At 38.3% G+C, this 16,670-nt stretch overlaps 1 protein-coding gene across 1 annotated transcript in view; it reads right to left on the bottom strand.

Moving 5' to 3' along the window:
• Positions 1-16,670, bottom strand: part of LOC102869211 (chromosome unknown open reading frame, human C3orf67) — a 367,433-nt gene that overhangs the window by 336,355 nt on the left and 14,408 nt on the right. The window contains exon 4 of the mRNA XM_006892192.1: positions 3,912-3,984. Within this exon, the coding sequence (XP_006892254.1) occupies positions 3,912-3,984 (73 nt within the window). The remainder of the gene's footprint in view (positions 1-3,911; positions 3,985-16,670) is intronic.

Here is a 16,670-nt window from a genome sequence, read left to right as displayed (position 1 = left end):
GTTGGGTCACCTTTCTTTGGGATGGGAACAAATATCGATCTCTTCCAGTCAGGTGGCCAAGTGGTTGTTCTCCAGATGGTTGTACAGGATGTTAAAAAGATAGGAACTTTACTTAGCTGGGAGCAAGGAAAAAAGACTTTTGTGAGGAGATCCATTTAACCTCAGGTGAGAATAAAGGGGAGGAGTAGCTAGGCAAAGACACAGAGATATAAACCAATTGGGTACAGGGCCCTGAAAAGAGAAGGAGCCTGTCACATGAGGAATGACAAGAGCCTATGTAACCGGCAAATTATGAGGAAGGAGAGATGTGAGAAGAGAAGGGGGAGGTAGGAGGTACATAACAGTGGTGATGATGTGGGGATTTAACCTTATCAGTGGGAAATACAGTTTTCTTCTTAAAATCTATTATACAACAGAATGGATCTTTTTTTAAAAGACAACTGCATTTCCCACTGAACTAAGGAATAATGGTTTTGTAAAATATTCTGAACATGGGAAAGCCTAGAGAGCATTATGTTGAGTGAACTAACTTGGCCTTATAAGGATAAATACTGCAAAGTGCACCATTATAGTAAAAATAGAAAACAAGAAAGATGCATATAAATGTCCAAAAGGGGAAGGAGGAAAAAGGAAGGGGGTAGAAATCACTAGGATAACAGAGTTTAATGGGTGGATTAGGGGGAGAGTAAGGGAAGATTCAATGGGGACCAGAAAAGACGACATAATAATAGGCCTAGATCAATGGCAATGAATTATATGGGATACAGTATATAGGAATGATTGTATGAAATATAATGTAACTGAGAGATTGTATAGAACACAATGTATATGAATGAAAAACAATGTAAATTAATTATTGGATGAAAACTAATACAAGTATTTTCTAAAAAGGAAGACTCTAACTGTCAAGTGGATTGAATAAGGACAACAAGGAGGCTAGAAAGCTCTGATAGTAAATGAGGAGAAACATATTGGTGGGTCAGACAAGTGAAGGTGGTGGGAGGGTGGGGAGAAGCACACAGATTCAAAGTATATCCCTCATGCCTAATACACTGCCTGACAGTACAGGAATTCAGTAACTTGTTGACTGAGTGTCTTCAAGCAGTGTTACTATTGCTCTCAGGTGTCTACTGACTCCAGATGAATGTCCCTGCCCCCAGCATCATCTAGTCGGCACAGCAAGTACACGTTGAAGAAATGATTAATAAATTCATAAACCAGTAGCAAGACTTTACTCAGGAAAACCTCTTGATGTTTATAAACTTTGTGAAACAAAATGCTTGTTCCCATCTTGACAATGGGAGGTTTTAGAAGCCAGATAGTGAGTTCTGCTTTGTGACTTCCCAAGCTTGTTAGAGAAATGTATTATTTAAAACAGCCCAGAGCTATGCTGCTGGATACACAGTAAAACACGAAGGGCGCTGAAATAACCCTTTCATTAAAAAGGACAGAAAGCAGAGCTGTGCTTAGAGAATTTATATTCTACTTTCCTTCTTTTACAAATATGGTTTCTGTCAGGCCTACTTTAAAAAGCAAAATATTTTTATTATCCATTAGAAACAAACATCTGAAAGTTGGACCATGAAGAGGATGGTGGAAGAAGAATCAGTGCCTTTGAACTGTGATGTTGGAGAGGGTACTGACTATTCCATAGACTGCCAAAAGAACAAACAAGCCGGCCTGGAGGAACTGCAACCAGGGTTCTCCTTAGAGGTGAAGTCGGAGAACCTTTGTCCCACATACTTGAGCATGTGGTCAGGAAGGAGCCAGTCCTTGGGAAAAGACATCATGCTGGGAAAGGGGGAGGGTGCGAGTAAAAAGAAAATCTTCAACCAAATGGGACTCTCACAAGGGCCTCGAGCACAGAAGAGAACATGAGGACGGCACAGAACAGGGCAAAGGTCTGTTAGTTATAGGGTCACTATAAGAAGTTGTTGATGCAATGGCACTCAATAGCAACCCTAGAAACAAATTCAAATGCAGAGGTAAGATATTTTCCTATATTCTGATAAAAATACAAGGTCAGAACACACAATGCTTTTCCCATGTAACTGAAGAATTTCAAACTTGTGTCTATTAGATTTCCTTCACTAAAACATGAAACAAAGACCACTGGGGAAACTCCAATTATTTAGTGAAGTGTGAATAAGGCAATCTATGGACCCAGTCAACATTCAAAACTGAGTCATTAATTTTGGCATTTCCATTCCTAGTAAGGTCAAGAGCATTAATAACAGGTTAGAAAAGAGGTAATCTGTCTTATTTAGGGAGCTGCTGTTCTCTGGCTAGGACTAAGTCAAACCTAAAACACTGGCTGATTCTAAGAAAGCTTTAAATCAAAGTTTTAGAGATAAGCTTGCACAGGAGAAAGATGGGTCTTTAGCTACAAGTCTGTACCAAAGTTGAGTAGCCAAGGTTTCTTGCACAAATCTATTCTAGGTCAACTTCTTTGCATCCCCAGGAATGCTTCTTAAAAGTCTCAAATACAGATGACAGATCAGAAGAGTAAGAGGGCTGAACTGAATTTTTAGATGTGGAGTTGAAAAGTCTTGAAAACAAAATATCATTTGGTTTCTCTGATGTTTGAATCGGCCAGAGGCTCTAAAGGAGAAAGACAGGCAGTATCCTCATGTTACGAGTTAAAGCCTTGGACCCCACGGAGAATCACTGTAAGTGGAACCTACTCGAAAGTAGTAGGAATAAGTGAGTGAAGGCAGTTTTTTGTCCTTTTAAAATGTCCCTGGAGTCTTGGAAATGCTTTCTCTGCAGAACCAGGAGGAGCTGTATGAGGGCATCAAATAGTGCGTTGGTCTGTTTATTATCTTAAAGAACCCTGACGGCCAAATAGACAATTCTTACTAAGACATTTACTCAGATTTATGTTCCTTACCACTCAAGAAAACAAGAGTATGTATTTTTAGTTAAAAGTCATATTTATGTTATTTCTTATATGCTATATAAGTAGTTGAAGGTTAATTAGCAGTATAACTAATAATGCCAGTCTCCTTCAAATAATTTTTTAAAAAGTCATATTTAAATAACAAGTTGTAAACAAATAGTTAATATCCGAATTTATATAAATAGAAAAAGTACAACTGCAATGTTGTCATTCCAATTTTATTACAAAAATTCTTTCTTCCTCTTAGTTTTTGTCACTGTAACTAGTAAAAAATTATATTTATCATTTGAAAAGCCATCTATTCTAGTATAGAAGTTAAGAGACTAAACTCTGACCATAGTGAACTATTAATTACAAAAGGAAAATTGGAAAATGGCATATGTTATGTGCAATATTTTATGGAAACTATACAAATTTATTAATGAAATAGAATCTTAAACAGTATGAACAAAACAAGTATTATTTTCATTCTCAGCATCAACTATCAGACAACAGCTAGCTCAACTGAGTTGTACAATTGTATTTTTCATAGACAAACTGTTCATAGGAAGGACTAAGTCATAAATATAATCCAAGCCTCCTATATGTAATTAGAAATGACCAATGTGTCTAAAGTAAAGTACATATTCTGAAAACAAGATGGTTCAACCCATTTTAAACCAAACACAGTTTTGAGTAAGAGTGTGAAGTACAGCATCACTCTTCATTTCAACCAAAATATCAAACCTCTGGATTATTTATTTCTTCAAGTTATACTGTTTATTGTCAGAACTCAACTTCTTTCATATGCTCTTTAACAGATGAATTTTGCTTTCTTCCTCTAGGGAAATGTCAGACTATACTAATATCTAAGAAATAAGATTAAATTAGTTTAATTACTTCATGTCGACTTGATAAGTCACTGCTTTTTAATGTAAAAACTGCCACTTGCAATTAATGACTGTTGGCACTACTTCAATTGATCAAATGTCTAACATACATAAAACATTCAAGGAAGTTCTGTGTATCTTACAGCAATTCGGTAGAGAAGTCTTGTCCCAGAGGTATGTAAATCTGAAGCACAAGAAACCGCTGGATCAGTCCCACTAGAAGAGAGGGAGAAACACACATTTACTCATATGATCAAAATGCACATACAGACATATAAAAAAGAACAATCACAGGGCATCAACAAGCCAAAGCTTCTGGCATTAAAGTAATAACAGAAAACTGCAACAGCACTACTCATGCCTTAAAGCCTCACTGTGAAAGAAAGAAGGGAAAAAGTGGCCATAAACTCAAACTCTAACAGCAAATGCTGCCTTTTAAAATCCCATTGGTGGCCTTGGTGAAATTTTTATGAAAATTTAAAAAGAAATAATTTTTTATTTACTATTTTTTTAAGGGTGCAAGAGAAGTGCATTCAACAGAGACACGTAAAATTATAGATTTCCATCAAGGAGAATGTAAAAGCATATAGCAATTCACAGTTTCAACTGCACAAACAACATAATAAAAACACCCAAAACAATAGATCAAGAAGACAATTCTAATTCTGACAGTAACAGTGAGCCATACTTAATTCATACGGTTTTAAAGATGTCCGTGCAGAGAGACTAAAGGAACATATTTTTACTTATATTGTCTATTGATAATTTAACACACATTTAATTAATTTAAAGCCCCTTAGGAGCTCTGATGACCTAGTGGCTAGAAGCTGTGCTGCAATCCCAAAAGCACATGTTTGAGGCCACCAGCTCCCCCCGCTGTTCTGTGGGAGAAGGATGGGCCACCTCCTCCTGTGCGATTAACTGCCGCTGAAAACCCATCGGAAGGTCATCTTTGGGTCAGTTCTGACTTTATGGTACACAACAACAAAGCCCACTAACAAAGAACTGTTTATTTTTATTCCTCATCACCAGTTTCAATTGCTTTAAAAATATTTGGAGAAAAAGCCAATCTCTACAATCTCTACAGATAGCTGTTCAATTTGACTTACCGCTGTCATCTACTCACTCAATTCCTTTCCTTTTAGGTATTGAACTTTTGCTTGCTCTCTCAATTCTGAGGCTCTTAACAGATGTTTTAGGACTGCTGCCTCCCACAACATGCCTTTTAGGAACTTACTTTCCTGATGAGGAACTTTGGAGGAGGAAATAGATGTCTGCATTTATCTGGAGCCACTAGAAATCTAATACAGCAGGCCACCACATGAAAATACTTCAAGGAAGAGAAATTTTAGACCCATTTTCTTCTTTTGTATATTCCATTTTCTATTTATTCTGACTCAGCAGGCAAAGTAAATTTAATATTTTAAAGTTGTCATTGTTGGTGGTGCCATTAAATTGGAACTGACTCATTGCAGGTCAAATCCATCAGGAGACCCTCTAGCAGGTCTGCTGAGGTTAAAATCACAGGAGAGGAGATTGCCCATCTTGCTCCTGTGCAGACACTGGAGGATTCAAATGCCTATCTTTGGTTTGGCAGTGCCAATATTCATGAGTCGGCCACCAGAGCTTGTAGAGAGTCCCCAAAAGGATCTAACTCTAGTTTATAATCCCTGTGATTAACTCACTTAAGAGCATTACTAAAGCAACTTCAGTTCCTATGTTTTATTCTAAATTTCATTTCTCAAAAATAAAGATCCTTGGTAAAATATGTTTAATAACTTTTAACAAAAATATTCAAGGATCACTTTTACCTAAAAATAATAAGGTAAACTAGTAAAACATGTATGGGGTCCCAAGGGGGAAGGGGTGCTACCAGAGGGGTGAGGAGGGGTAACAGCGAAACTACAGGGTTATACAGCATGGTGGGTGGAGGGAGGGAGTGAAAGAAATGGGAAGAATCCGGTGGGAACTTAAAAAGACTGGGTCATGATGGTCAAGGTCCAATGGTGATTGAGTTTATACAACATGATGCATGGGAAGGATTGGACGAAACAGAATATGAATGAAGAATAGTGTGAAATACATGGACAAACACAATATGAATGAAGAATAGTGTGAAACACAATCTATGTGAACTTTGTGAGCAAACCAATATAGAATAAAATAAAAAAATTCAAACAAACAAAAAAATAGGTCCGGTAAAATGAAAAGTAAAAGATATTTTTAAAAAGTAATAAGCTAACAATTAGTTTCAGAGAACCACCAGTAGTGTAAATAAAGTAATAAAAACAGAGGATAACAGAGTCTGACTCAGAAAACTCCCCAAGAATCTGATTCTACCATATTTCTGAGGAACCTCAGTAAGCCGTTCAGTCAGAGTACTGGACTACAAACCCAAAGTGGGATATCGAGATGAGGCTGACTTAAATGCACTGTCATCAACCAATCTCTGTCACGTATCTTCCATCAACTGGCCCTATGATGCCGTTACATTGAATAATGGCTTCGGGAAATGCAGCTGAGTGATGACCAGGATAAATAAAATCAGGCCACTGTTTAAGAAAACTCCCTAATTTGTTACAAATCTCACTGAATCAGCACAATGTTCTTGGCAAACATAAAGAGCACACTATAAGGCATTTCTGTATGAATATTTTTAGACACAAAAGATCCTGGCCTCAAAAAAAGAACACTTCGTATCTCAACTTTCGCAAATATAGAAAGACCTAGTTTCCAGAAAGCGTCGTTTCTAAGATTAAAAGAGGTATGACAATGCCATATGGTGATGATCTGACAAAGGAGACATGGCTTTGATAATGTTTGACACATACTGATCTGTGTGTCAGAAATGCTAAACAAACTCTAGAATGGCATTTTGTCCAGGAGCCTTTAAATTTAAACTGACTCTTAATGCTACAATATACTAAAATACACTTTCTTTAAGTAATGATGAAAATGAACCAGCTGTTAATTTTTAAGAAAAAATGTCCATCAAATAAATAAAATTAATAACAAATCAGCTTTTTACTTGAACATACCATTATCTGGCAGTTTTATAACCTGCTCTCTGCCTGAAACTCAAGATACAAACCATCTGTCTTCTTTAAAGGGCTAGACGTGTTCGTTTGTTTGTTTTTTTTCAAGAACAAATTCTTTCAATTTCCCTCATCCTCCCCAACAAATTGTACAAACCCATGATTAACACCACCACCACCACCCCCCGCATATCCTCATCCCTCTGCTTCCAACCTCTTCTATCCCTTTTGAATCTTTATACTCATTCTACAATAAAAGATTTATACAATATTTTTCCTTGTGGGACTGAGTTAGTCCACTCAGCATAATACTCTCCAGTCCCTCCCACGTTAGGTAATAATTTACAAAATCACTGTTATAAAATGCTGCATAGTATTCCATTGTGTGACTGTACCATAATTTCTCATTCGTTTGTGATTGGATATTTGGGCTGTTTCCATTTTCTTGTGATGGTGAATAATGCTGCTATGAACAATAGTGTACATATCTCCATTTGTGCCTCAGATTTTTAAAAACAAATATTTTAAGATACATTTAACTGGTAAATATATTTTATTTTTTCCAAATATCAACATTTTTTAAACAGTAGCTACATTGCTGTTTTATTATAGCAAGTAAGTACCAAGAACAAATTTATTAACAGTAATTCTCAGTATTTTACCCTCAAAGTTAAAAAAGTAACAAAAATGTTACTGATTTAAAAATGTAGTCTTATGACAGATTTTAACACATATTCATTTAAAAAGCTACATGGTACAAAAACAGATTGTACACCTCATATATACTTTACTAAAGTAACACTGCCCAAGGACTTGAGATTAAAATAGTCATTCTTTACAAGAGTCCTGAAAAAAATCACAACTAAAGTTATTATACTGTTTCTATTAGAACCCTCGTAAGCATAGCACACTAAACTGCACCCTCTCATCTTCAATGAAGAAGATCGGAAGCCATTAATCTTGAACAAGTGGGTAAGGCGTTATACTGCAAACTCAAAGGGACATAGTTCAAATCCTGATCCACAGAACAAAGATGAGCAACCTCCTCCTGAATTATTTATGTTGTTGTTGTCGTCGTTCAGTGCCTTTGAGTCATAGGCGACTCATAGCGACCCTATGAACGAAAGTCCTGGACACCTGTATAACTTTCATCCTTTCTCCAAGCTCATTGTGCTTCCAGATGACTCGACGGCACTTAACAACAACAACAGCACAGAGAGAGAGAGAGAAAGCATGCGTGTGAGCGCGCAGTTGGCCGAGGGAACTAAAGTCATGCTCCCAAGCCAAAGGTGGGTGACTCTACTCTGCGGCCCTCAGGTCTGCCTTTAATTGTTTCTGGTGAAATATTCTTCTACAGCACGCAACCCCGGTATATCCACTTGCTGTACAGAGGTAACTCATGGTTGCTGTGAAGCCGAACACTGTGACACTGATGTGTCAAATGCGAGAATGGTTACCCATGGTGGATAGTGTTTGTTGAAGCTCCCTGATTATTACAAGCTTGGAAGTAGGGGTGGCATCCATAATAGCTTGCCTCTGGAAACCCACCAGAGGCTCAGCTAAGAGTCAGTTCTGTATGGAGAACATATAACAGCAACATTTTCTTTGGGCAAATTAGAAATGTCCCTGGGCCCTTTGATTTTTTTTTCATCTCTTAAAATGAGGTTAATAATTTAGACCTATACAACTCTACTTTTCTCTAAGCCATGTAGGTCTTGGAAAATGTGCAGCCAGAATATTCCTTGAACACAAGAATGACAAAAGTTTGTCTCACATTCTTTGGGCATGTTGCTAAAGAGGTTACTCATTGGAGGGTCAACAAAAGAGAAGAAGCTCCTCAACTAGATGGATTGACACAGTGATTGAAGCAATGGGCTCAAGTGTGTCAGATGATGAGGGCGGCATAGGATAGGGTTATGATCTGTTGTTCAGAGGATGCCTATGAGTCATAATCGAATTGACAGCACCTAAAAACAACTATTCAGATCTATGCCTTATAGTCTGTATGAAATAAATTGGGTCATTTATATAGCACCTACTAAGTATAAGGCTAAAGTGGTGAGTGAGGTCTTTTGCAGTAAAAAGACATGATCTCTGTTGTTCAGAAGCATATATGTGTGTGTATATATACATACATATATGTACACATATAAATATACATACACACATATAAATATACATATAAACATACATCCACATATAAACATACATTCATATATAAACATACACCCATATATAAACATACATCCATATATCTTATCTCTATCTCTATCTATCTCTGTCTCTCTATATCTAGTTATTGTGTGCCATTGAGTTGGAGCTGACATCCTCTGGCAGGTTTTCAGAGGCAGTTAATCACGTGGGAGGAGACTGCTCATCCTTCTCCCACAGAGCAGCTGGTGGCCTCGAATCATGTGTCTTTGGGATTGCAGTGCAGCTTCTTGCCTCTAGGCCACCAGAGTTCCAGATATAGATGCTATAGATATAGATATGGATATAGGTATAGATATAGGTATAGATAAATATCAAAGTATATGTATGATTCCTGGGGTGACGTACATAATGAATGAAAATGTTTTTTGATGAAATAATCTTCAAACTCAGCAGGGATGAATAAGTAGGCATTGAGTTGGCAATGGGAATGGAGAAGGGGGAAGGATCAACTAATCCAGACAGAAGAAAACACTTCATTGTATGAGGAAAGGGACTTGGCAGACTAGATGTGCTCAACATCTGAAGGGCCAGAAGGACAGACAGAAGGGGGTGTGCTGTAAGTCAATGAGATGCCACTCATACATCCACACACTTATTCTACAGAGATTTACTGAATTTTTTCCACCTTCCAGCATCTAAGTGCCCAAAACAGACTAAATTCTCTTTGGTTGTGGACTTTCCTGGTGACTGTGAGCAAAATGAGAAATGCACATAATATACCTTACAAACATGGAGGATGTTAGGAGGTGGTAAGTACTACAGTGGCAAGTAGGCTGAAAGCAATGAAGAGTGGAAATATATAATAAGTGGGAGTGGTTTTATGTGCAGATCCGGGTGGGCCTCACTGGGGATGTAACATTTAAGAGTGATGCGTGTAGCTATTTGGGAGAAGAGGTTTCTAATCAGAGGGAACAGCCAGTATACAATTCTGTGTGGCTGGAACAGACTGAACAAGGAGAAGAATAGGAAATGAGGTCAGGGAGTCAACAGGGCACTCGCAACTTGCAAAGTCTTCATGATCTGTCATTTTTACTTTGAGTGAGAATGGGACATTTTCAGCAGAAGAGTGACATGATCTGCCTTACAATTTAAAAGGATCGCTCTGGCTGCTAAGTTGAAAACAGATATTGGGAAGGCAAAATCCAAAACCTGGAAGTAATTAGAAGACCAACTAAATAATAAAAAATGATGTACTGATGGCAAGGGTCAGCACGTGAAGTGGCAAATATGGTCTGACTATTTTAAACAGTGACTAAGATCATCCTAGTGAACTGAATGAAGATGAGTAGGGGGAGGAATCCAGGCTAAGCTGGAAGGTTTTAGACTGAACAAATGAAAATATAAGCTGAGCGACTGGGATAGGTGCTGACAACGGGGGTGGTCTGAAGAATGCGAACAGACACATTTTTAGGAATAAAGACCAGGAGTTCGATTTTGGATATGCAGATTTTAAGATATCCAAGTAGAAATGTCAACTAAATGTCTGGGATTGGGGCAAGAAGTCTGAGCCGGAAATGTAAATTGGTGATAAGGTAGTATTTAATGCTATAAGGTTAGAGTTGATAATTGCTGAAGCAAATGTAAGAGGAAGGTTAAGAACATGACCTTGGCTTGCAGAGAAGAATGATCAAAGGGGCACTAAGAAGGCAGGCCAGTGAGTGGAGTGAAGAAGGCATATTAGAGAATGCCGCCAACTTTCTCAAATGCTGCAGCTGCTGCTATTTTAAGCAAAATGAGAGCTGAGAAATGGTTGTTGGATTCAAGAACATAAAGCTCACCGTGACCTTGACAGAACACAGTCATTAGAGTGATGGGGTCAAAGTCATCCAAGGGTTTTAAGCATAGGAAGTCATGGTGAAATTTATTTTTAAAAAGAATACTGCAGTGGGGACAGGGAGGAACCTCTGAAGGATGACCTGTCATCCCCCAGGGCAGCTGTAACTGAGACCAACATAAGGCTGTGGGGACACTGATCCCAAGAGACGTAACATCTGATACACATGCTGCAGGCAGGAGAAAGCAAGGGTTTCAAACATGAGCTCCAAACATAAAATCCTAGGAGGAAGCTTTTAAATGATACAATTTTTACACGTGACATAGCTGCTTCTCAAACGGGCAATCAGTAGTTATTATTAATTCATCTAGACTTAACATTTGATAAATTTCAGATGAAAGCTGGTAGATGAAACTTTGGCTTTTGTGATTGGGACATAAATTTAATTAACCACCATATGAACTGGTCTTTCTTGTATGTATACAAATATTATCTCATCGCTGACAGAAATGTATTTCAGGATAAATCTCAAAATATTCATTTTTTTTTTAAATTATTAGTCCATTCCTCTTCAATTTGTCAATCCCAGCATCAATCACATGTCTGCCTGATTCAAAATAGCCAACAAATACCACAGCATCTGCCTCCATTCCCTGGAGACCAGAAGAATTAGATGATGCCCGGTTACCACTGCTGACCTTTCCAAAAGGGATCACAATAGGACACAACGGATAGAGTTGAAGAAATATGTGGAACAAAATGAAATAATATTAATAAAAAAGGTAAGACTTACTGGTCTGACTCTTAGTGAAGGAATGCGTAAGTCTATAGCCTTCTTGTCGTTGTTAAGTGCCATCAAATCAACAATGACTCATAGCAACCCTATGAACAATGGTTGTGAATGTTGCCCTATCCTGAGTCAACTTCACCATCTTTGACAATCTAACTCCACTGCCACTGTCACTGTGTTGATCCATCTCAGCCAGGATTTTCCTCTTCTGCACTGACTCTCTGCCTTTCCAAGCATGATGTCCCTCTCCAAAGACTAGTTCCTTCTGGCAACATGCCCAAAGTATGTAAGACAGAGCTTCAAAATCCTTGGAGCAAATTGGTTTCATCCTCTTAAGGACAATCCCGTTTGTTCTTTTGGTTATGTTCAATTCTCTTCTCCAGCACCACAATTCAAAGGCATAAATTCTTCCTCTATTCCATTCTTATTCATTGCCCAGCTCTCAGATGCATTGCAAGCAACTGAGAAGACCATGCCCTGGATCAGCAGCATCTGTTAGCTCCCTATAGAGGTAAGTTTTCCCAATGCAACTGGTCTTTTGATTTCCTTAATTGCATGGCCCTCAGTAACCTTTTAATCATTTAAACCATTTTTGTGTCTCACCCTTCAAGTGCATCCAGAATACCCTTTAGAAGTAAGGATGGTGTGACTTTGTCTCATATTTTGGAGATATTATCAAAAGGGGCCAGTTTCTGGAGAAAGACATTGACCTTGATAAAGAGGAGGGCCAGGGAAAAAGGATGATCCTCAAAAAGGCTGCAACAACAGCCTCACATACAACAAAGACTATGAGGACAGCACAAGACAGAGAGATGGACTCTTCTGCACAAAGAGTTACTGAGTCACAATTGACTCAATGATGCCCCAAAACAACAAAGAAAATTGAACATCAACAGCAAAGATTGCTTTGAATCCCCGAGAATATTGTTGTGTTAGGTGCCATCGAGTTGTGTTATGACTCATAGCAAGGCTATAAACAAAAGATCTGATCTCTGTTCTGTCCTGTGCCATCCTCACCCTTAATGACACACAGAACCCACTACAGCAGTCACTGTGTCAATCCACCTGCTTGAGGGTCGTCCTCTTCTTCACTGACCCTCCAACCTTCCCAGCATCATATTCCTCTCCAAGGAAGAGCCCCTCCTAGCAACACGCCCAAAGTATGTGAGGTGAAGCCTCACATTCCTCATATTCCTGCTTCCAAAGAGCACTCTGGCTGCACCCTCTCCAAGACATATCTGTTCGTTCTCTTGGCCGTCCATGGGATGTTCAGTGCTCTTCTCCAACACCACAGCTCAAAGGTCTCAATTCTTTTTATGTCATTCTTATTCATTGTCCAGCTCTTAGTTGCATAGCCATCAACTGCAAGTAGTTGGAAAGATCATGGCCTGAATCAGATGAACCTTAGTCCTCAAACTGACATCATTACTCTTCAATAATTTAGAGAGGTCACAAACTGCAGATTTTCCCAGTGCAATGGGTCTCCTTATTTCCTGACTGCTTATACCAATGGTGTTAATTGTGGATACAAGTAAGATGAAGCTGCTGACAGTTTCAATCTCCTCTCCATCCATCATGATGCTACCAGTGGTAAGAATCTTTGTTTTCTTAATATTGAGATACAATCCATACTGAAGGTGGCATTCCTTGATCTTCTGCAACAAGTGCTTCAACTCCTCACTTTCGGCAAGCAAGACTGTGTCATTTGTGTAACACACAAGTTATTGATGTTTCCCACCAATCTTGATGTTGCACTCCTCTATTCAGAGACTAGCTTCTCAGATAACTTGCTCAGCATAAAGACTGAAGAAATACGGAGAGAGAATACAACTCTGATGCACTCCCTTCTCAATTTTAAACCATGGAGTGTTCTGTTGCTCCGTTCACACAACAACCTCCTGGTCCAGGTATAGGTTCCACATGAGCACAATTAAGTGCTCTCAGATTCCCATTCTTCTCAGTGTCAGCCACAACTTGTTATGATCCACACAAACACATTTGCAAAATCAATAAAGCATAAATACATATTCTCTTGGTATTCTTTACATTTAGCCAGGATCCACCTGCCATCAGCAATGATATTGCCGGTGCCATGGCCTCCTCTAAATCCTGCTTGACTTTCTGGCAGTTCCCTATATCTGTACTGTTCTAGAGGTTTGGGAATAATCTTGAGCAATAATTTGTTTGCATGTGATACTAAGGTTATCATTCAATAGTTTCCACATTCAGTTGGGTCATCTTTCTTGAGAATGGGAATAAATATGGACCTCTTCCAATCTGTTGATTAGACAGCTGTCCTCCAATTTCTTGGCATAGAATGGTGAACGCATCCAAGGCTGCATCTCTTAAGTGAAATAAGTCCATTGGTATCCCATCAATTCCTGGGGTCTTATCTTTTGCCAATGCCTTCAATGCAGCTTCTATTTCCTACTTCATTACCTTTGGCTCCTGTTCATATGGTACTGAAAATTTTCAGTGTCAATCAGTTCTTTCTGGAACAGTGATTCTGTGTATTCCCTCCATCTGCTTTTCTTGCATTATGGATCATTCAATATATTGCCCCTGGGGTCTTTAATATTGTGACACAAGATTCCTGATCTTGTAGAATACACAACCAGAAAACATCAAAATGGCAGAAAGTGCCCAAGGATAAAGTTCAAGAGGCAGCAAAGAAGGATGAACAGAAACTGAACACACGGGGATGAAAGACTATTCTCATGCTGTGGGGATTGCAATCAATGTCACAAAGCAAAGCATGTATGGATTATTCAGGGGAAAAGCAATTTGTGTTGTAAGCGTTCACCGAAATCACCACTGAAAGCTTAAAAAAATAGAAAAGGGAAGTGCACAATATAACCCTTTTCTTTATTTGATAAAATGCTGAGTGAAGCCTTCCTCCCCCTTTGATATCTTGAAAGATTCAATTAATTCAGATGTATTCAAAATAAAAAATGAAACACACTTATTTTCATCATTAAACTCTCTTTGTAAGTGTAATTAGAGTTGAAGGTCCCATATTGGATACCTAGTGTCAAGTTTGAATAAATAAAGTGGATGTTTACTTTTCTAATAGGAATTCAAAATGGTAAGTGAACTTAATTTAGAAATGCTAATTGAAGTAAATTTTCTATTCAAGCTATGTCATTTAATTAAAATTAACCCTAAAATTTTTACACAGGTCATTTTATGCAAGTAAAAATAACTGTAAGTTTGTTATAAAAAATTCTAAATAAAAAAAAAATTCTAAATAACCTTAAAGGCATTAGTTGTAGGGTCAACTTCACATGCTGTTTCATTTGTTAAGGGCGCTCAATATGTTAGAGAAAAGGCAGATTAATTTTTAATTATGGGTCATCGTATAAGAAATAAATTGAAAGGTTCTTCAGTTTCTTCCAGTTAAAATTATTATGCTTCCATTTAAAAAAGCAATTATAATACATTAAACTTAGCTTATTAAAAAAATTTAAAAAGAACTGAAGTACATAGCAAAGAGGAACTTGTCTACAGTAAGTCAGCCTTTGAAAGCAAAGGAATCCCTCTCAAATCACTACAACGTGGCTTAGCAGAAGCAACTTCATTTTGTCAAAGAAGGCCACATTACATGCACCCAGCAGTGGCCACTGAGGTCTGATCTGTGACAACTCAATACGTGTCAAAATAGAGCTGTGCACCACAGGGTTTTCACTGGCTGATGCCCCTCACTCACCATCTCATGTTGTTGTTATGTGCTGTCAAGACACCTGCAACTCATAGCGATCCTGTGTACAACAGCTCTGAACCCTGTTCTATCCTGTGTCAACCTTATTGTCTCTGACACACCTATCCCCATTACCCCAGTCACTGAGTTAATCCATCTCATCCAGGGTCTTCCTCTCTTGCATTGCCTTCCAGCCTCCCAAGCATGATGTCCCTCTCCAAGGACTGCACCCTCCTTGCATCACCACATGAGGAGATCCCAAACATTTCTCACAAGGCATCACAGGGACTTACTTGACAAACCTCCAACCTTTCTCTTAGCTGAATGCCTTAACCATTCGTGGCACCTAAGAACTTTCTGCACAGGCAAGCCTGGTAAGTTCAAGGTAATGGAGAATATTGCATGTCAGCATAGTCATGATTCTCAGCAGAATGTAAATGTCCTATCATTGTTAGCTTGTTAGGTTCTGTCAAGTAGAAAAGGGCTCATAGTTACCCTATAAACAATTAATGAGAACATTCCTTACCGTGTGCCATCCTCACAAACTCCAGCATAATCAAGCCAATTGTTCCAGTCACTCTGTCAATCCATCTCGTTGAGGGACTGACTTTTTTTCCATTAACCTTCTAATTTCCTAGCAAGATGTCTTTATAATTGAGAATCTGTCTCTCTTTCACTGACTCTCAACCTCTCCAAGCATGATGTCTTTTACCAAGGACTGGAGCCTTCTGACAGCATGCCAAAAGATGAAGTATCACCATCCTGCTTCTAAGGAGAACTCTGGTTGTTGTCCTTCAAACACAAATTTGTTTTTTTGGTAGTCCAGTTCACCACAATTCAAAAATATCATATCTTTGTTCTGTCTTCCTTATTCACTGTCCAACTTTCAGATGCATATGAAACAACATGATATGTGTCAGGCATACCTTTGTCTTTAAATTGACATACTTGCTCTTTCTTACTTTAAAGAGGTCCTAGACAGCAGTTTGCCTATCTTTTGATTTCTTGACTGATGTTCTCATGAATGCTGATTGTGGATCCAAGTAAAATGAACTTTCTAACTACTTCAATCTTCTATCTATTATGATGTTGCCTATTGACACAGTGGTGAGGATTTTTGTTTTCTTGACGTTGACATGTAATCCAGGTTGACTAAAAGGCACTGTCTTTGATCAGTTTTTGCTTCACTTTCTACAAGCAAGGCTGGATCATCCGCATAACACATGGTGCTTATGTGTCTTCTTTCAATCCTGATGCCACATTCTTCTTTGTACAGTACAGATTTTCAGATGTTCGGTACATATATTGAATGGGTATGAGAGAGACTACAACTCTGACTTACACTTTTCTTTATTTCAAATTATGTAGGGTTCTTTTGTTTTGTTCAAACAG

Source organism: Elephantulus edwardii, unplaced genomic scaffold (assembly GCF_000299155.1).
Source record: "Elephantulus edwardii isolate Elephantulus edwardi_28Jun2011 unplaced genomic scaffold, EleEdw1.0 scaffold00113, whole genome shotgun sequence".
Lineage (NCBI taxonomy): Eukaryota > Metazoa > Chordata > Mammalia > Macroscelidea > Macroscelididae > Elephantulus > Elephantulus edwardii.
This window is presented reverse-complemented; position numbering and strand designations above follow the sequence as displayed.